This window comes from Diceros bicornis, chromosome 5 (assembly GCF_020826845.1).
Source record: "Diceros bicornis minor isolate mBicDic1 chromosome 5, mDicBic1.mat.cur, whole genome shotgun sequence".
Taxonomy (NCBI): domain Eukaryota; kingdom Metazoa; phylum Chordata; class Mammalia; order Perissodactyla; family Rhinocerotidae; genus Diceros; species Diceros bicornis.
Window position 1 is genome coordinate 64459678 of NC_080744.1, and position 21879 is coordinate 64481556.

The window sequence follows — 21879 nt, forward strand, 5'->3', positions numbered from 1 at the left end:
CATTTACCAGTTAGTAGGAATTCTTCCGGTTCTTAAGGGACACACTATACTACTAACCTGATAATAATCACCTGCTCATTTGTATAGAGCTGTGTAATTTAAAATACATCAACTTTTCCTGTTTTCACAGTGGCTTGAGGTATTCTCCACCTCAGCAGTATAATCATACCTTATAGGGGCACTGAAGGATAAATGAAAGGATGTGTCTAGCAAAATGCCTAGCACATAGGAGGTGCTGAATAAGTATTAGCACTTTTTGTGGCTGCTTCTTTTCTGAAGGAGGATGGTGAAGTTCAGTGATGCTGAGTACCATCTGGTGGTTAAGAGTATGGGATCCAGAGCCAGACTGCTAGGTCTAAGCCAGCTCCACCAATTAAACTTGGACGAGTTAGTTACCCACATAAAGTCGCACTTTCTTCCAGTGTAAAACAGCGATAACATCTGAACCTTTCCCACGTGGTTGTACATAAAAATGCACGGAAAAGTTGTAGCATAGTCCCTGGCATCTAATCACTGTTCAATAATTATTAACAAATTCCATTAAATGTGACTTGCCTAAAATCCCCCAAATAGCGAGCAGATAAGCCAACACTGGAATCTAGGCCAGTGCTCTCGCTTCCAATAACCATGGGCATCAACCCAAGGAAGAGAAGCTAACATTTATGGAGGGCCAACTGCATTCCAGACACTGACATCACGACAGAGCACTTTGCAGGGATACAAGGAAGCTGAGGGGGGCTAGAAACTTCCCTAAGGTCACAGAATTAGTAAGCAGGGGATGTGAGAGTCAAACTGTCTCACCTCAAGTCCCACAACCCTTGTCTGTACCAGTGGTTCTGAAATTCTAGCATGCATTAGAATCACCTAGCTGGCTTGTTAAAATCCCGATTCCAGGCCCCTCTCCCAGCGCTTTTGATTCAGTAGGCCTGAGATAGGGCCTGAGAATTTGCTTTTCTAACAAGTTCCCAGGTGATGTCAATGCTGCTGGTCTGGCGACCACACCTAGAGGACTTGGTCTATACTAAGCTGCCTTCACTCCGTATGATTCACTGTCATGAGAGCTGTGGTGCTCTAACACCTGCACAAACTCTGCCCACCTCTCAGGTGCCGGGAGCCCCCCGGAGAGCCCCAGGCTGCCCCAGGGCACATTCAAGAAATGCGTCTCTTTTAAGCTCCTCAGGGCCTCATGACACGCTACCCACAGCCTTGACAGACAGGCATAGACTTTCGTCAGGCACAGTCTATGACTTCAGAGCCAGCACTCCCAGGCAGGTGTTTTATTATTTATTCACTTGACAGGAAACACACATTTGGTCCTAGAAGACACCACGCTACCGGCTTAACTAGTTGCCGATGCACAACAGAACTCCTCTGGGCTCTCAGGAAGCCCTCGAATGGCCAACTGAGGACACCACAGTCACTGCAGGGAAGAACCCTGCCCCGAAGAAGAGACTTGCTGCCAGGCCGTCCCTGGGGAGCCTCTGTCCCACAGCCCTGCAGAGTCATGACATTCACACAAATCGGGCATCATCAAAACAATGGTCATGCTGGGAGGAATGGGTGTTCTGAACTAGGAGATGGTCTTAAAACCATAGTGTACCAGACAATTTATATACATTACAAATATATAAATTAAGAGGTCTACAGGTATACAAAATCTTTCAAAGGGGACTTATTTTCATTCTATGTCATGCCAGGTATTTGTCAGAACCTTGAAAACAAAGGTGGTTTTCAATGGAGCTGGTAATAAAAATAGAAGGTATTTATACACAGGCCCTGCTCCTCTCGTGTCCACCATGGAATCCTCTGGTGTTGTCAGGGCCTCTGGGCCACCTCAGCACCCCCACAGGTAACCCATCTGCAGTCTGCATCTTCCGAGAGAGCAGGGGACTGGGTCCGGGGCTCTTCTCCTGTGTCCCCATCTCAGCTTGGCGGCGCCTCCGAACCCAGGGGCTGCCAGAGGGAGTGACACTGCTGTCAGAGGAATAATCCATGCACTTGCGGAAGATATCAGGACTGGCACTAGAGTTCAGCCTACCTTCCTCCGCCAGTGGGGATTTTCTGGAAACACCTTTGCGTTGAGCCAAGGGGCTACTCCAAGGACTTGAGCACGGGGAGGCATTGGGGCTCAGAAAGAGATTCTGGGGGCCAGAAGGGCTGAGCTTGTTGGGGACCACATGCCGCCGGCCAGCCATAGGAGATGTGGGATTGCTCTCGGGGTCGGAGGAGCTGTTGGCGGAAGACTCGTCACCCACGTATTGAAGCTCCTCCACCCTCTTGTTGAGGGACTTGTTCAGGTGGATGCTCGCAGTGGGCTCCTCTTCCTGGTTCTTGTCTTTGGAGGGTTTCTTTTTGGGTGGCTTCATACCAATCAAGACAGCTTTCATGTTCTCCCTGCCCTGGGATTCTGTGATCATGAACTCATGGGCTTTGATGGCAGCTTCCACCTCCTCAAACTCCACAATGGCGCATTCTTGGGTCCCCACCTGGCTGTACCGGCTGCTGATCCTCCGGATATCCGGGGGCAGCTCTCTCCCAGGTTTGAGGATCCGCACGGACGAGATGACTCCGAAGGTCCCAAAGAGCTTGAGCAGGTGTTCCATCACCTTCTCCTGCACCCTTCCATTCTTCTGAGGGGTGGCTAGGGCCCACAACTTGGGGGACAGGTAGAGGTCATAGACCAGGAGCATCTTGCTGGGGAGGTTCTCATTGGGGAAGAGCGGGACAGGGGTGGTCCTCCTCACCTTCCGGTGGTCCTCATTCAACTCAAGGGTCACTGAGTACTTCAAGGCGTGTGCTGTGGTTCTCCAGTCCCGGGTAAGGTGTTTCACCTGAAGAACACAAAGCAAATCTGAAATGGTACCTATTGTCCTTGTCTGCCTGTGTCCTCTGTAATCTCCCTCCCTGCTTTCCTTACCCCGGTAACACTGGTATCTAGAATCATACCTGGTGTATGTACACCCTCAAAAACCTACAGACTGAATGAGTGAACAAACACGCTTTCTACAATTTCAAACAAGGCAGCACAGTGTAGAGCAGCGCTGTCCAACAGAACTTTCCATGGTGACGGAAATATTCTATTCTGTGCAAGTTCAGAGGTTAAACCTGCAGGCTCTGGAACAAGGCTGTTGGATACACAAATCCAAGGCCATCTCTGACTGACAGTAAGACCTGAAGAGCTATTAACCTCTCAGGGCCTCAACTTCCTCATCTGTAAAATGGAGATGTTAATAGTGCCTACCTCGTAGAGTTGTCATGAGGATTAAATGAAGAAATAAATATATACATATCTACATCTAGACACACATTTATATACATAAAACTTGGCACAGTGTCTAGTTCACAGTGAGTACTCAATAGATATTATGTGCTGTTATTATTCCAAATATTACATGCTATCATTTTGACAGGACTCAGAAATTTTAACACTCAAATGCTTCTCTGAAGTTGGATTTCTGCATTTATGCACTTGATACAGAGAAGGTTCCAAAAGATTTCTCATATTTCACTGGAGTATCTCCTGAAAATGATGTGGACTGTTTCAACTTGGAATTAATTCCAACCTGGGCCTCATGGAGAAGATGAAACTGTCCCTCCCTCCACCTCCCTTAGTGGAAATTGTGCGTATCCATGTTTCAGTATGTGAAAGCTATATTTATATTGTGAAACAGTAATTTTCGAGAGGCCCACTTCCGGTGAAGGGCATGTCAGGGAGAATGAGTCACTCCAAAGAAACGGTGGAGGTGGGCGGGGTACGTAACCTGAGTCATGAATGGCAAGATCACCCTGAGTCCTGTGAGGCCAGGCCTATGCGCTTGCTCTGCAGAGGAACCCTGAGACCACACCAGGAACCTCCCAGAACTCAAGAAGGGAGGGCTGACTAATAGGGTGGCAGGGGGGTCTCTAGCAGAGCTATTAGCAGTACAGGCAGGCTCCTGGGGAGAGGCCACTGTCCACTCTAGCCTGTGGCCTCTGGGTGAAACGGCCCAGATTCAGGCTTAGGGTGCGGGAACCAGGAGTCACCTACACACAGAATCAATGGGCTGATCACCGTGACACAGGCCAAGGGCGGAGAGGAGCGGGTCCAGGCAAAGGGTCAGATGTCAGGTGGATGGAGTCAATTCAGGATCCAGAAAAGGTGAAGATGATGACTGCAGGCCACTGCCAGGCTGTGGGAAACCCACACAGTGGCTCTCTGGGGCTGAAACATGGGGGAGCCTTCTCCAAAACCAGTCAAGGAGAGAGCACTCAGGACAGGGAGAAAAACTACTCACTAAGCCTGAAGCCTGAGCAAGGAGTGCTCAGGAGAAGGCCAGTGTGGCCTCAGAGGCTGGAGAAGCTGGTGGAAGACCACGTTCAATCAAGAGAGAAGCACGCTCTGGCAAGGACCCAGCACCCCTCCAGAGCCAGCAGCAAGATCCACGGGGAAATCCCGGTTACAGTCTGAGCATCTCAGGCCCGTGTCTGCGAGCCTTGAGAAGGAGTGTCCAGGTACCACCTAAGAAGAGAAGCCAGGGAGCTGCAGTCTCTGTGCAATTACTAGGAGAACTCTGTAAGACTTTCAGAAACTGTAATTCCTGTTTGTTACCTTTATCATATATGTCTCCTATTATGATTAGCAGGAAACCCTTTAGGATGAAAAGGGCCTTTGTTCTCTCTGGAGGTGGGGAGTCTGTGTCTACTCTGTAGCCAGTTTTCAACAGAGCACAACCCTCCTAAGTAGATCCGTACGTGGCAGCTTAAAAAGGAAAGAGAATCAGGCTGAGTCTTAGGGTCCCCGAGGGGGAATAAAGGAATGTGCAGGATGATTCCACTGGTTGCTACAGTTTGGGGTCCCCCACAAACACTTTTCACACGAGGGCTTCTCATTGTTCTCTGGATATATGTGATATTGTGATTTATAATGAGAAATATTTATATTTGGTCTTCACCCCCATTCCTGGCACGAAGCTCCTGAAACCTTTGTAAACTCCTAAGTGATAAGAGCACTAGGAGCACCATTTGTTCTAAGGAGGCGACTCTGGGGGGGCTCCTGGATGGCTCCCGGATGGGGGCTTGTCACCAGAAAGACCAAGCCATGATTAGAAGCTTGGCATTTTCAGCCCCATCGCTCATCCTCCAGAGAGGGGAGAGAGGCTGGAAATGGAATTAATTATCGATCATGCCTACATGAGGAAGCCTCCATAAAAATCCCAATAGCATGGGGTTCAGAGAGTTTACAGGTTGGGGAATACATCCATGTACCTGCAGGGTGACGCACCCCAACTCCACAGGGACAGAAGCTCCTGCACTCAGGACCCTCCAAGACCTCACGTTGTGTGTCTCTTCATCTGGCTGTTCATCTGTGTCCTTTATCACATGCTTTAATAAACTGGTGAATGTAAGTAAATATTTCCCTGAGTTCTGTGAGCCACTCTCACAAATAATTGAATCCAATGGAGAGGAGGTCATGGGAACCTCCTCAGACAGAAGTTGTAAGTAACCTGGGGACCTACTACTTGTGACTGACATCTGAAGTTGGGGGCAGTCTTGTGGGATTGAGCCCTTAACCTGTGGGATCTGACGCTATCTCCAGGCAGACAGTGTCAGAATTGAGTTAAACTGTAGGACACCCAGGTGGTGTCACAGAGAATTGCTTGTTTTGAGGAAAAACCCCATACGCCAGATGTCAGAGTGTTGTGAGTGAGTGTGGCAGTAGCGTGAGAGTAAAGGAGAGACACAGGAGGAAGAGTAGGTTTTTCCTTTACAACATGAAATGCCCCCTCCCATCTCCTATGCCTTGAAAACTCCCACTCATCCTCCAACTTCCTATTTCAATGTCACCACTTCTGGGAAGCCTTCTCAGATCTGTAGGCAGGGTTAGTTGCTCTCATCAACTAGCTCCTGACAGTCCTTTGTTCTTTCTTTCGTAGTCCCGTCTATGGTCATATTGTAATCTTTCACTGACCTCTCTCCTTTATTGGACTTTTCAAGAGCAGGGGGAATGCCATATTCATTTTGTATATCCTGTGCCTAACACAGCACTCAGCATACAGAATGAATATCTTTGATGAATGAATAAGGAAAGAGAGCAAGAGAAGAGGGCAGAGTACACCAGTAGGTGGGGCAGAGACGAGCTCCGGGAGAAAAACTCTCCTCCAGCGCTCTCTGACAAAGTGCACAGGCGACTTGGCTGGGACCCAGTCGTTACACATCCTGTTGTGCAACAGGGCTGTGTGGTGCTTTTCCACTCTAGTAAATACGCTTCCCCCAAGGGAGACAGAGAGTTCTCACTCCAACTGCTCCGTCAACTCTTGGAGAAGCAGGGAATACACAGCCCAGCTGCTGGATCTATACATAGCAGGGACATGCGGTCCACTGCCTAAAAGGCAGCAGTCGTTGGATGTCCCGTATCTCCACCGTGTAGATGTTGGCCTTGCACAGCAACGGCTGCTGGACTCTTGGAGAAGGCTCATCTCCCAGAGCTCTGGGCGCTCCTTCCTCCTCTTATTTATTCAACTTGACAAATGAAAAGCTTGGATTTCACATAATTCTAGGCCTGGTAGGTGTCTCTCAAAGCCACCGAGTCCCCTTGTCCTGGCACAAATCTTCCTGGCCACCCACTAGCCTGGCAAGAGAGCCTGAACTTTACTGAGAACAGGCAATGTCATTCCACAACTGCCGCCCACTGAGATCTGTCCCAACACCAGGACCCTTTAATACTGTGGGAGGATATTCTTGATAACAATCCTAAACCCCTTGTCTTAATCATTTTTCTCTTTTTCAAGCCTCAGAGGAAATAAAAAATCACTAGTCATCAGGTTTCAAGGGGGTAAAAATATTTAGAACCACAACCCAAAGCACCCTTGAGATCCTCGAGGCACCTCTGAGAAGGCAGCCTCACCTTTTTGAAGGACGTGAGTAGCTTGACGCTCACATATCCCAGCTTGTTCCTCCGCACGTGCTTCAGCAGGAAGGCGTCCTTCTCCAGGTTCTCATCAGAAAAGTAGAACTCGATCTGGTCCACCAGTTTCTTGACCAACTCCTCGTCCGGGGGCTTCCACTCCTGCTCCAGGTCCTCACGCTCATTCTCACCCCCACTAGTCGTGGCGCCACTGAGACCAGAAGGAGACACCAGCTGTTATGGGTCAAACGGTTTCCCCCCAAATTTCGTATGTTGAAGTCCCAACCTCCTGTACCTCAGAATGTGGCCTGATTTGGAAAGGGGGTCTTACAGATGTCATTAGTTAAAGATGAGGTCATACCAGAGACACATGGACACAGGGAGAACACCAGATGAAGATGAAGGCAGAGATCGGGGTGATGCAGAAGTCAACGAACGTCAAAGACTGCCAGCAAATCTCCAGAAGTTAGGGGAGAGGCCTAGGACAGGTCCTTCCCTAGCGCCTTGAGAGGGAGCATGCCCCTGCTGACACCTTAATTTCAGACTTCCCACCTCCAGAACTGTGAGGCAATACATCTCTGCTGTTCTAAGCCACTCAGTTTGCGGTGCTTTGTTACAGCAGCCCTAGGAAACTGCATGGGTCACACCTGAACTGGACTTCTCAGAGGTGGCGATCACATGACCACAGGCGGATGGGTTCTGCCTCCAACCAGCTAAGAGATCAAGCTTTCAACAAGGACGGAGGATCATTAAAATAATATCACCCTCTACCAACATTTATGTGCTGCTCTGCCACTGACAGGATGCTTTTCACATATACTTCTTATTCTTCCCTCCCTCTCCACACCTAAATCCTGATTTCTTGAAGACACTTTAGTGGAGTAACTAAGAGTCCCAATTCTAGACTTACACTGCCTGGGTTCAAATCCTGGCACCACCATTTATTAACTGAGTCAACCTAGGCAAGGAACTCCACTGCCACACCTCAGTCCATTATCCATAAATGGAAGTCATAACAGTCACTCTCCTGACAGGACTGCTGTGACGATTAAATGAATTAACAAATGAAATACCCGGATGAGTGCCTGGTATACCCTTAGAGCTCAGTAAGTGACAGATACATTCATTTGCTCACTCATAAGAGGCAGATCTAGGATTCAAACTCAAATTTTCTGTCTCCAAAGCCGGTACACATAATACCCTCCACCGTCTGTCGGGACCCTGTCATGGAATCTGCAAACAACCCCACTCACCGGGGCCCTTCTAGACGAAACCTGCGCCCACCACCACCTCCACCTGAATAGACCCCTCCCTCTCCCTGAGAATATGAGCATGTGAGAACAAGCCAAAGAAATCCTGGGCAAAGCTTCTTTAGGAAGACCAGTCTTTCATAAAGAGATTATAAACATTTCAAAACCATACATATTTAGGGAATTTGTGATTATCCATATCATAGCTGATACCATTAGAAGTTATCAAAGGTGAATTCTTTTATATATTTAATTACCAAATAAAAGTACACAAATACTATATATATTGTTCAATAAAAAGAATTGGTTAAAAATTACTTCCAGGGGCAGGCCCCCTGGCATAGCAGGTAAGTGTGTGCACTCTGCTGCTGGCGGCCCGGGGTTCGGATCCCAGGCGCGCACCGATGCACTGCTTGTCAGGCCATGCTGTGGCGGTGTCCCATATAAAGTGGAGGAAGATGGGCACAGATGTTAGCCCAGGGCCAATCTTCCTCAGCAAAAAGAAAAAAGAGGAGGATTGGCAGGGATGTTAGCTCAGGGCTGATTTTCCTTACCAAAAAAAAAAAAAAATTACTTCCAGAAAAAAAATAACTGCTTAATGTCTCATAACATGACCATCAGACCCAGAGCCTCCATGAAATGTTCTGACCAGAGAGAGCTTTTCCTGGGACGGATGCACACACCTAGCCCACTGAAAGCATCCAGTGTGCTTCTACGCTATTGGGAGAACTTGCCTGGCTCCCAAAGGGACTCAACAAGTTCACAGCAGCATTATTCACAACAGCCAAAAGTTAGAAGTAACCCAAGTGTCCACTGACTGATGAATGAATAAATACAATGTGGTATATACACACAATGGAATATTGTTTAGCCTCAAAAAGGAAATTCTGATACATGCTACAACATGAATGAAGCCTAAAGACACTATGCTAAGTGAAATAAGCCAGACACAAAAAGACAAATACTGTATGAGTCCACTTATATGAAGTACCTAGAAGAGTCAAATTCATAGAGACAGAAAGTAGAATGGTGGTTACTAGGGGGTGGGGGATGGGTGAATGGGGAGTTGTTTAATGGGTACAGAGTTTTAGGCGGGAAAGATGAAGTTCTAGAGATGGATGGTGGTGATTGGTCAGATAACAATATGAATGTACTTAACGCCACTGAACTATATACCTAATAATGGTTAAGATGATAAATTTTATGTTATGTGTATTTTACTACAATTAAAAAATTTTTTAAAAAGGAGGTTTTTGGCACAAAAAGTATGCTTTGTTTATATGCACACCATGTTTCCTTTATAAAGAAGCAAACTGTTAACATTTCCTTGGTTTGGGATTAAGCTCTTAAATAAAATAATCAACCAATTTAAAAAAAGGGAGAGGCTTGGAAAGTAAAAGTAAACTATTACTTGACAGTTTAAAGCTGGAAAAGGTACATACATATATGTCCTTCAACTCCAGCAAAATTTTCACTGGCTTTCAGCCTCTACCCACCCTCCCCCACCAAAAAAAGCAATGTGGAAGAATCAAAATGAGAATAAAGAGTAAATACTTTGGCAGGAGAAAAAAAACTAAATAAATCTATTTCACAATTTTTAAAATTCAGAAATTATTATTAGCATAAAATATAGGCATTGGTTGATTTAAAAAATGGAGTTTTAGTTATTTGCCTGTAGAGAGTCTGGAAATGGTTTTTAAAAGATCTTACTGATGTCCCAAGACTAATGTGTACTGAAGAAAAAAAAATGGTCTGAGAGTCTAACTTTAGAGGTATGTTTTTTAAAAAGTCTTTTAAAAATGGGATGATAAACTAAAGTAAGATATTAAGGCAGCCCATAAGGTATAACAGGTCAGGGGCCAGCCCCGAGGCCTGGTAGTTAAGTTTGGCACGCTCTGCTTTGGCAGCCTGGGTTCATGGGTTCGGATCCTGGGCACAGACCTACACCACTCGTCAGCCATGCTGTGGCAGCAACTCATACAAAATAGACGAGGACTGGCACAGACGTTAGCTCAGGGTGAATCTTCCCTAAGCAAAAAGAGACAGATTGGCAAGAGATGTTAGCTCAGGGCAAATCTTCCTCAGCAAAAAAAAAAAAGATACAACATGTTACATGCAACTAAAACATTAGATAAGCTGATTATTTTAGAAATCCCTAGAAGGTAGCTATGGCAGACATTAGTCTGACTCATCCAACATCTAATAGCAAACTCTTTCTCATCTGCCTTCCTTTACTATGGAGGCTATAAAAGAAACCTAAATGCACACTTTCCCAGCCTCTCTTACAGGCAGTAGCCATTTGTCGTGTTATGGCCAATAACAAACAAGTGAAAATCTTTTGGCCCTGCTCCTTCCAGTTCTGTTTTGAGTGTGGATGTGATGGTTGGAGTTGTTGCAGCTATTTTACTACAATAAGGAAAAGGCCAATAAATCACCTTGGCCTGACTTATCGACATTATTGGCTCTGACATTACTGAGCTGCTGAACCAATTCCTGTAACTACCTACCTGCAGATTTCTGTTTACATGAGAAAGATAAAATTCTATTTGTTTAATTCACTTGTTAGCTCGGTTTTCTATTACTTACAGTCAAATATTAGGACAGTAACACTACAATGAGAAAAGAGTTCCTCAAAACATGTCAAAGGAAAAATGCCAGTGGGACAATCAATGGAATGAACAAGGAGAAGCAAGATAGAACAAATTTTCATTTTGTACAGAAAGTTTATACCCTAAATAGTAGTTAAAACCGATAGATTGAATATACCGGATAAAATAGCTACAAATACATAAGAAATTCTGAGGCCAGCTGACAAGGATGACAATAAATAGCAGAAGATGGAATGAGGTGTGTGATAACGACTAGAGAAGTTTTGGGTGGACTCAGGGGTATTAGCAAAAATGGTCTTACTTACTACGAATGGCTAGTATATCAGAGGTAACCAGACCATCAAAGGGATGCACAGACCAGTAAGTCCTACTCCCACACTAGAGCAGTTGATGCTACTATAAAAAGTAAACTTGTAAACAAATAAAACATAATGGAAGGAAGGTAATGTAATTGCTCAGTTTCTCTAGCACTCATTCTAGAGCCTCCCATTCTCCCAAGGTTGGCCATGGGAAGACTTTAGTCTCTGCAGAGTCAAGTCTTTATCTCAGACCTGTTTGAGAAAATGAAGTTCATCCAATCAGACTTGTCCAGACCGCCCTTGTGCACAGCCCTCCCTCCCCCTAAGCTTGTTCTGTGTGTCTGGACATCCACCAAAGAATCCGTGTGCCATATCCAAGTACCTCTTCTCCATCTTGGTCCTCCTGCCCCCGATGCACGATGGGACACTGTTGACTTCTTGATACTCTTCCCCTGGGCTTACATGACTTGTTCTTGTCTGATTCTTCTCCCGATTTAACTGCCTTTTCAGTTTCCTTTTTCTCCTCCCATTTCTAAATGTAGGTATCCCCCAAGGATCCATCCTTGACTCTTTATCCCCTGACAACCTCTACACTTCAGTCCCTGGTGAGCTCATCCAATTCAAATCTGCCTCTCCTCCCACCCCTGCATCCCTCCCTCACTCCTGGGCTCCAGTCCTCAATTCCTAACTGCCTGCCTGATGTTCCCACTGGGATAGCCTGAAATTGCTTCGAATTTCATGTCCTGAATCAAACTATTACCTTCTGCAGAACTTGACCTTAGGCAGGACTGAAGCCCGTGTCTACCAACAGACATTCCATCTGGGAAGCTCATCTCCCTTTCACACAGTCTCACAGTGAATAATCCATAATGTGTTGGGGGGTGACTCTGCATCAGTTATCTGCACCAGGCAGGTATCAGACAAGCAGGCAGCCAGGATCCAGAACAGATAGGCAGTACAAGTGGGTGATATAAAACCCCTATGTGAGTGCAGAGGTGCGCTTCTTGCACCCAGAGGACCCCTCCCTCCGCAAGGCTGCTGACAGCAGCAACTGTGCACCTCCTAAAGGGAATCCTGGAAGGGCAGGAAAGTCTGTTTTATAGCTGGGAGCATGCTGCATTGTTTCCTGGTTTGTGCAACAGCCTTTGAGCAAAAAAGATCATGTATCCTTCAGGAGCATTAAAGAAGTTTACATCCTTTAAATATAAATATCGCCAACTTTTTGTCAATTACAACCATCCTGTAAAAACCATGTATCTTCCTTCCCAAACTGCCCCACCAACGACTTTCCCTACTCACTGTTCTCTGCATTTAGGCTCAAAACCTAAGATGCATCTTTTAGCCCTCTCTTATGCACCCACATGGAGTCAGTTATCAAGCGTTGATTTTATTCTGCAGCATCTCCCACCTGTTCTCTTTCCATTCCAACTGTCCTCAGTACTTCTCCCTCAGACTCTATTAATAGCTCATCAAAAATGAATCTTAAGGGGGCCGGCCCGGTGGTGCAAGCGGTTAGGTGCGGGCACTCCGCTTCAGCGGCCCGAGGTTCGCCAGTTCGGATCCCGGGCGCGCACTGACGCACTGCTTGGCAAGCCATGCTGTGGCGGCGTCCCATATAAAGTGGAGGAAGATGGGCACAGATGTTAGCCCAAGGCCAGTCTTCCTCAGCAAAAAGAGGAGGATTGGCAGATGTTAGCATAGGGCTGATCTCCTCAAAAAAAAAAAAAAAAAAGAATCTTAAAAATTAAAGTAATACATATACATAGTAAAAACTAAAATAAAATAGTAGAGAACTTATAAAGAAAGCAACAATTCCAGGCCGGCCCGATGGCGTAAGTGGTTAAGTGCGCGAGCTCTGCTTCTGAGGCCCGGGGTCCGCAGGTTGGATCCCAGTTGCCCACCCACGCACCGCTTGTTAAGCCATGCTGTGGCAGCGTCCCATATAAAATGGAGGAAGGTGGGCACGGATGTTAGCTCAGGGCCAATCTTCCTCAAGAAAAAAAAGGGGGAGGATTGGCATCAGATATTAGCTCAGGGCTAGTCCTCCTCACAAAAAAAAAAAGAAAGCAACAATTCCCCGCTCCACCTCTCCTCCCTAGAGGCAACCTCTACCCAACCATTTAGTTCTTATGGGAGTTGTCTTATAGGTCTATAAAATATGCTTATAGCTCTATTTCTCACTTGCCAATTTAGACATTCTCTACTCATGTCCTATTATATCAGATGAGGATTTGGGGTCACTCAACTCCCAAAGCATCTTTGTCCAATTTTTAAAATTTTATATTATTTTCAGTCTTTCTAATAGCCTCTATTTGTGTTTTTAAATAATACACTCAAAGTTGTTTCTCATTCCATCAACATTAAATAATATTTCTCAATCCCTCACTACGTATGATATGCATATTATTATCCTACCTTTTCTTTCCATTTCCACCCTTCCGAATTCTATCAGATGTAGCTTTCTTTTTGTGATAGTTTATAATATTTACATTCTATTCTGTAACTAATCTTCTATGTTTTGTCTATAGATAGATACTAAAAGTTGAAAGCCAATCAGTTGTATTTATTTTTATGATTATGTAAACACTGTTCATTGCAGGACGAAGGCATTTGCTAAGAGGACATTTCTTTTCTTAAAGTCCTATTAGTTGACTGACCACCTGAATTGATTCACTACGTCTCTGACCTTTTCTCTCATACTGTCTCTCTTTGCCTTTGTCTTTGATTTACATGGTAAGAGATTTCCTTGACATTATCTTCTAACCTGTCCTTGTGAATTTTTTAATTTCAGTAATTATTTATTTATTCTCTAAGAACTCTTTTATGTCTTCCTTTTTAAGAGCATCCTGTTCTTGTTTTGTGGATGCAATACCTTATATTCTCTCTCAGGGACTAACTGGAGTATATTTTTTTTATAGTCTTTTTGTTTCCAACAGTGTCACTTCTGTAGCCTCTGGGGTCAGTTTTTCTATTTAACTTCCATGCCATTGATTTTTTTCATGTGACTGGTAAATAATTCATTTATTTATTTAAAAAAATTTTTAATAAATTTATTTTAGAATAGTGTTAGATTTCCAGAAAAATTGTGAAAATATTACAGAGAGTTCCCATATATCCCACACCAGGCTTCTTCTATTAATATCTTGCATTAGTATGGTACATTTAATGAACTAATACTGATACATTATTATTAACTCAAGTCCATACTTCAGATTTCCTTACTTTCTATCTAATGTCCTTTTCCTGTTTCAGGATTCCATCCAGGAGACCACACTGCATTTAGTTATGATGTCTCCCCAGGCTCCTCTTGGCTGTGACAGTTTCTCAGACTTTCCTTGTTTTTGATGACCTTGACAGTGTTGAGGAGCACTGGTCAGGTATACTGTAGAATGTCCCTCATTTAAGATTTGTCTGATATTTTTCTCATGATTAGGCTGGGGTTATGGGTTTTTGGGAAGAGGACCACAGACTCAAATTTCCATTCTCATCACATTGTATGAAAGGTACATACTAGCAACACACCTGATCACTGTGGATGCTGACCCTGCTCACCTGGCTGAGGCAGTGATTGTTAGGCGTCTCCACTGTAAAATGACTCCTTTTTCCCCCTTTCCGTACTATACACTTTGAAAGGAAGTCACTCCTTAAATAGTCCATATTTAAAGAGGAAGGAGTTATGCTCCACAGCTATTCATTGTGAAGAATGAGGGTCTGAGTTGCTTTTTCTTGGTGGGTTGGTGCATTCCCTCTGCAGCAGTATACTCCTATTGGTGTGCTTCCTAGGTGGCTCTATATATATGGGTGAGGTATGCCAACTGGCAGGCTTCACTTTAGGGTGAACAGGCAGGGAATCATTAAATAGGGTCCTTATATGGAGAAGGCTTTACTCTGCAGGTACCAGCTCTACCATAGCAACTCTAGATCACCAGTTAGTTCATCCAATTCCTTTAGAAACAAATCTTGTTTCTTTTTTTCCCTTTGGGAGTATAGGGTATGCGCCTGCTACTTTTCATTGGCAGGCAGAGAGGCTGGGCAATTGTCTAAAGGAAGAATTTAAATTACTTCTCAGATATTAGCTTCTCTTTTCTTTTCACTCTTGCATCCTTCACAAACTTCCTAACCAGAGCCTTTCTAGGGCGGGTCTTCACAACCCCCCCCCCCCCGCCACCTCCCCCCACCCCCTCCAGATGTATTTTGGGTGAAGCCTCTTCCACTCTGTGCCTTATTACAAGTTTTGAAGAACAGCTATGTCATTGCTCTACTTTAATGATAATAACAATAATAATTTTTTCTATTTATTATTAAATAAAATCCAAAGTCCTTAGCTCTTTATTCAGATTCCTTTAGAATCTGGCTGTAACCAGCTTCCAAACTCATTTCTGTCTATTTGCTTTCAGATCCCTTGCTCCAAGCAGACTTATAGTTTCCTGTAAGTGTCACAAAGTTTCTGGACCCTATCCCCTCTTTGAGACAGAAACTATGGGTACTGGTGAATATGTCTGTAGTGGCCTTTCAAGAGGACTTTGAAAAAGTTTTACACTTAAGTTTTACATTTACATTATTGTTTTCTTTTAAATAAAGCATTGTAAATTGGGAATGGTGACGAGTTCTTTCGTTATACCTGTAAACCTGCTAGAAATGAAAACAAAGGGTAGAACTAAGAGGATACAATCCAAAACAGATGATTGGGCTCCACAGATAGTGTTGAAATATTTATCAAATTTGTAAATGATCTGGAGAGATAAGTGCAGCATAAAATCTCCAAGGCTGTTTTTCTCATAAAATCTCAAGCTAATTTGGATATGTTAATTGAGTAGTTAATCAAATGATACCTTATGGAGGAAAATATCCAAACTAAAATGGTGGAGTAATGAGCTCCTCATTATGATTTTCAACACAGGGAAGAGTTCTTGGATTCACCATCTATCCTCACAGATGGTCCAATAAGCTGGCTTGGCCACCAAGACCAGGAAAATGGTGGACAGCAACAAGGCGGATATTGAACACAAAGGGAAAACATCATTTATGAAAAACACTAGGGTCCAGTATAATCTGTGCATAGTTTCTTTTGACTCGCCTCTAGAAAAAGATAATGAATCTGAAAAGGTTCAAAAAGGCAACCAAATTGATAATGCAATATAAAAACATGAGGGCAGATTTAAAAGACAAAGGTTCTTCATAGAGACAGGTTGAAAACATACACGAGGATGTTCCCAACTTCGGAAAAGGCATCATTGGAACAACTACATTGTAGATGCAACCAGCAGAGGACGGTGGCATGTCATCCATGTGGATGCCACCTACATGCTATGTTTGGGTGGCCCACAGGTTCTTAAAGATTTATTACACAGCCCATGACCACCTTCTCCAACTCTGTCTTCTGTTATGCTGTTCTGACATATTTCCTAGGGCCTGGGAAAGGGTTGCAGCTAATGGATGTCTCTGCAGGTCCAAATATGGTTTGTGGTATGAGCAGAGACAATGTCTACAAAGTGCTTAGTTCCACGTCTGGCATATAATTGGCATTAATAAATGGAAGCTTTCATTATCATCATCCAGAACAGGGAAAAGATAGCTGTACAACGTCCCTGAAACATCATGGAGAGAAAGAAACCTAGATGTTTCTGTTTTTTAAAGAAAAAGCAGGTGTGCTCAGTGGTTTTATTATTCATACTAATATTTAGTATTATAATTTTAAATAATTTTTACACATTGTAAGACAAAGCAGACAAGTAAATATGTTGATGTTATTAGTAATCAAGATTTTGAGTATAACAAATAAGAGAAGTAAAGCAAAAACCCCGTAGTGTTAAGTTTGAATTGGGATTATCAACACAAATTTATCTTTAAGAAATGTATTTCCTAACTCTATTGAAAGGGCCTAAAAGCAACGATGCCCCAGTAGAAATTAGCACTCTTAATTCCAGGCCTTGGTTTCTAAATACCTTCCTTCTAGTATTTGAAAAAGCAGATTCCTGTGGTAATGGCTGGATCCCATGACTAGAAAAGGAAAAGTACAAATTAAGCCAGTATCAGAAAGCAAGGATGTAAGTGCTCAAAGACCAAAGGGTGGCTTGCAAAAGGATATCCAACCCAACTTGAAGGGGCTCCCCTTGCTAAATTAGGGACATTTTGAGCATCAAAACTAATAATTGTAATTATAAAAAAGTGAATAAACAAAAATCCATGAATCAGAAAGAGTGAAAGGGAAGGCCCTAAATTATTTGATGTGACAGTTACACCAACTCCTCTCTTTGAAAAGTGGCAATAATACATTTATGCTTGCCTCTTATGGAAGAACTCTTGTTCAATCCCAGATGATGGGGCAAAGCTCTCTTTTACAGAAGAATGCCAGCTAATAAATGTACAAAGAATGATAAAATTAGAAAATCACCAATTTGTAATCCCCAATGAACTAACGACTCAGGCAAGGATCATCAATGGATGCTGCTAAAACCATTAGATGAAGGGCTTTGGTGAAAGAATACTCACAAGAAGCCCACATATTATAGTGTTAACTGCAAAGGGAAAGATGAACCTTTACAATGGAGAGATCACCTTTGCCCAGTGATTAAATTTAGCAGCACTAATGGGGGAAGCTGCCTGAGGTCACGCAATGAAAAGTCCACGGCATTGCCTACAAAGTGTTCTTGACAAAATGTTTAATCTGAATCTTATCAAGCCCTCAGCCCTAAATTCCAGTTTACAGGAGACACATGGTACAAAGGAGCAAGTTAAACTAGATGATGAGAACATAATCAGACCAATTTAAACTGTGAAACATTCAACAAGACATCTGGCCTTTTATTTCCAAAATAGCAGAGCATTGAAAAAAAAAAATTGACAATGTTCTAGATTAAAAGATTCTAAAGAGACACAATAGGCAAATGCCTCGAGCTGGATTGGATTCTGGTTGGAAGAGACAAAGGACAGCTGTAAAACACACTGTGGGGCACTGGGGGAAACCCAAATAAGAACTTGGCTATTACATTATTTTAGGGATTATATTAAGGAATCACTGTTAATTTTCTTAGTTGCAATAATAGTATGGTTTTATAGGAGAATGTCTTTATTAAGAGCTACAAAATGAAGTACTTAGGGTACAGTCTGTGTACAACATACTTTCAAGTGGTTCAAGGAAAACCACATATATTGTATGGCCATCAAACAAAAATGGGAATATAATGAGGCCAGCCCAGTGGTGTAGTGGTTAAGTTAGCGCACTCTGCTTTGGTGGTCCAGGGTTCACGGGTTCGGATCCTGGGCGCAGACCTATGCACCGCTCATCTACCCATACTGTAGCAGCATCCCACATACAAAAAAACAGAGGAGGATGTGCACGAATGTTAGCTCAGGGCCAATCTTCCTCACCAAAAAAAAAAAAAAAGGAGGAGGAATATAACAACTGTTAAATCTAGATGGTGAGGATATGTATGCTCACAGTATTTCTCTTTCACATTTTATGTTTGAAATTATGTTAAAAAGGAGAGAATAAAAGGAAAGACACCTTTTTAGTGAGCAAGATGTGAGGAGAAGACTAACGAATATTTGGAGGTTATAAAGATTTTTCTTTATTTCTATTTATTCCTTGTCCCCCAGGTATAAGCCAGGCGTTGGGCTAGGTACTGGGCATATGGAGAGGAGTAAGGAAGGTCACTGCCTTCATGGATGGCACTGTCTCATGGAGGAGAAACACAAATATTTCAACTCGATGGAGTGAGTGAGATGACAGAGACACGCATTCATTCAACACATGTTTACAGAGCACTCACGACATGCTGGGTGCTGAGGATACAATGAGAACAGGGAAGCACGGTCCCTGAATTCGTGGAGGAAGGCAGATCTATAGAATTACAACTGTGGTAAGTGCTGGATATAAAATGTACAGAGTACTGCAGCAACACAGAGGAGAGGAAACAAACCCAGGAGAGGACTGGGGGTAGTGGGGACGAGGTGGTGAAGTTTTCAGGCTGACTAGAAATCAATTCATCAGAGGGACCTTGAGGTGGGAGTGCAAAGGCATGAGGACACAAAGCTGCACGCTGTGTTCAGGGACCTAGAGGGGTGGCACGGCGGGAGTGTGAACTGTTAGGACAGGCGGGGAAGGAAGCGATGGGCTGAGGGGATGATGTGGGTGGGTGCCACATCTCCACGAGCGGATTTAGGAACTGGGGCTTTCTCCTGGACACTCTGGGAGCCGAGACGTGTCCACACAGGGCGGTGGCTGCTGCTGTGCCAGGCTGGCCCAAACAGGGGACAGCGTGGATCCTGCTCTTGGATGCCTTCTCCTCATGCTCTGGATGTCTGCCCGCCGGGCTCTGTCAGCTCCACCACCCTGAAGAGCCCCAGGGACTCTCTGGGGTCAACTCTACACCAGTGGGCAGCAGGAAATGCTCCAAACTGAATGCTCACGAGACTGCAGCTGCCGGAGCTGGAGGGAGGGGCGGCTCTAGAGGGAGGGGCGGGATGAGGGTAAGAAGCCCACCTGAACTGAGGTTCAGGTTCTCCTAGATCTCCATGGGGGATCTTTCCAGGCCAAGAAACAAGCAGGGCTTTAATCTCCGCCAACAGTATAATCTCAAAACTTAGCTCCCAGGATAGGGGACAGCTCTGCCACAGTCTCAGGCAAATAAAGTCAGAAGGATAAGCCACTCTAGGCTATTTTACGTGACCTCTGAAATTATTTGACTAGGTGGCTGCCTTCTCCTCCAGACTGTGAGGTGTCAGTGACTATGGAGTCATTATTTTATATTCTCAGTACTCAGCACAGAGCTGAATGAATGAATGAGGACTCTATACAGTATATCAAGTACTGATATGTCTACTGTGTCTACTGTATCCTCTGCTGTGGCCCAGCTTTCCTGCTCAAAACCGTTGGGCTGGACTTTCCTCCTCACATACCTCTGTCTCCACTGAACTGCCCTGAATCTCTGGGTCCCTAAATCCAGACCTTTTCCACGGGGTAAGGGTAAGCCTGTGATGGGGAATGGCTCTGGTTCCAGTATCCTTATGCCCTTGAGTTGAGTATTTTCCCAATGAAGTAAATATATGCCTGCCAGGGAATAATCCTGCAGAGCCCTGACAGTTAAAAGCACATGCACAGAGTCCAAGAAGAAAGAGAGCTCTGAAAGAGTGCCTGTTGACATTTCCCAGAATTTCAAGTTCTGCCATCGCCAGACTCTCATCTCTATGGACACTCCATACTGAACCTCCTCTCAACAGCAGGAGCAAAACCACAGTCCTGAAAGGCCTGGGTGTTAGTGGACACAAGAGTACGGTCTCTGGCTGACGACAACGCTCAGGGCCCAGAGGCAAGGTTAGACAGGTGGTTTCTTGTGCCACGCCAGGTCCAGACTACCTGGCACCCAGGAACCCAAGGCCAAAGCAGCAAGATGATGATGCAAGCATAGAAGTCAGGTGGGGAAGGCTGCATGAAAATGGGAATCCCCCACCAGGAGGGTGCAAGCAGCAAACCCTGCACTGATCCCAAATCAGGGCAAGAGAGCTCTCTACACCATGAATCACCCCTCCTCGGATCCCCCAGCAGCGTCAGAGGTGCCTGGCCTGCCCCCACCCATTTGCACTGATAAGCAGACAGGGCGATGATGATGGCAGTGAATGCTAGGTGGGACCACTCTCACAGGGGTTTAGGCCAGCCTCGGAGGTGAAGACCCGGCTGTGCTGGGCTCTTTGGAGGGTCTATGGGTGAGCTCACGAAAGAAGAGGCTCCTCCTGGGGAGGAGATGGCGAGAATGGCCCAGGAAGGACTTCCTCCAGGGTCCCAGAGCATGCCCACGTCCAGGCCCCTCAGACCCGCGCCGCCAGCCCGCGGAGCCTGGGTCGGGTTACAGAGCTGCGCACCGGGCACCAACAACCGGCAAAAGCTGGTCCTGACGCGTGCGACGGCCCAGAGCAGCGGCCCCGGCGGCGGGGCCGTCTCAAACCGCCCTGCCCGCGGAGTTGTCGTCCCCGAACTCCCTTTCGGCCGGGACTCGGGGGTCGCGGCCCCCACCTCGGCCCGGGCCGCCGCGCCTACCTGTGCCCGCGGCTCAGCTCTTCCTCGCTGGCGCTGCCCCAGCCGGGGCTCAGATACCGAGCCGGGTCCCCCGCGCCCCGCGCCTCTGCCCTCTCCTCCTCGTCCTCCAGCTCCTCCACGTCCTCCGCCTCCTGGATGGCGACGCGGATCTGCACCGCGGTCTCGGGCCCGGGCAGAGCGTCCTCGCCGGGCTGGGCCATGGCTCGCCGGCCGGCCGGGACTGCGGCGCCGCTGGATCCCCGCGCCGCGAGGCCGAACCAGCCGGGCGGCGGCGACGGCGACGAGGGGGCGGGGGCGGCGCGAGCGCGCCCGCGGCTCGGCCCGGGGAGGGACGGGGGTCGCGGCGCTCCGCCCCGCACCGCCCCGGCCGCCAGCGCAGGCGGGGCCACGCAGGAGGAGGGCTGCTTCGCCTGCTCTGCTCTCGCACAGATCTGGCCCGAAATGATCCCGAGGACCCCCGATCCTTCCAATGCGCGCCCGCTGCTTCGGGGGCCCAAGCCGGAGAGGAGGTGCCAAGGCTCCCTCCTCCTGCCCGCTCCTGTCAAGGCTGCCCCGGGGGGGCGAGGGGCGCAGCACATCTGACTTCTCGGTTTGTGGATGACTCTGGGGGTAGCAGGCACAAGACTGCAACTTAAAGAGCTCTGTGCCTCCTGCGTGTCTCCCCTACTGACCTGCCAAGATGACCGAAATCTCCACCCTACACTGTGCATCCTGTGAGGTCAGGGACCTGCTTCCTGCCATGCGCTATACCAGTGGTTCTCAAAGTGTGATCCCCAGACCAGCAGCATCAGCCTTACCTGGG

General features: G+C 46.0%; 1 protein-coding gene across 1 annotated transcript; it reads right to left on the reverse strand.

Moving 5' to 3' along the window:
* Nucleotides 1-1262: 1262 nt before the first annotated feature.
* Nucleotides 1263-21313, reverse strand: LARP6 (La ribonucleoprotein 6, translational regulator). Its single transcript, XM_058541976.1, has 3 exons — nucleotides 21078-21313; nucleotides 6884-7094; nucleotides 1263-2831 (listed from the first exon to the last, which is right to left on the reverse strand). Exons 1-3 carry the CDS (start codon nucleotides 21275-21277, stop codon nucleotides 1764-1766), a joined length of 1479 nt encoding a protein of 492 aa, XP_058397959.1. The 5' UTR covers nucleotides 21278-21313; the 3' UTR covers nucleotides 1263-1763.
* Nucleotides 21314-21879: the final 566 nt, after the last annotated feature.

Excerpts from the sequence above, each read along its gene's own strand:
- LARP6 (XM_058541976.1), bottom strand. The coding sequence starts at position 21,277 with ATGGCCCAGCCCGGCGAGGACGCTCTGCCCGGGCCCGAGACCGCGGTG. Across the intron at positions 7,095-21,077 it reads GAGCTGAGCCGCGGGCACAG|TGGCGCCACGACTAGTGGGG; the intron begins GTAGGCGCGGCG and ends TTCTGGTCTCAG. Across the intron at positions 2,832-6,883 it reads TACTCACGTCCTTCAAAAAG|GTGAAACACCTTACCCGGGA; the intron begins GTGAGGCTGCCT and ends TGTGTTCTTCAG.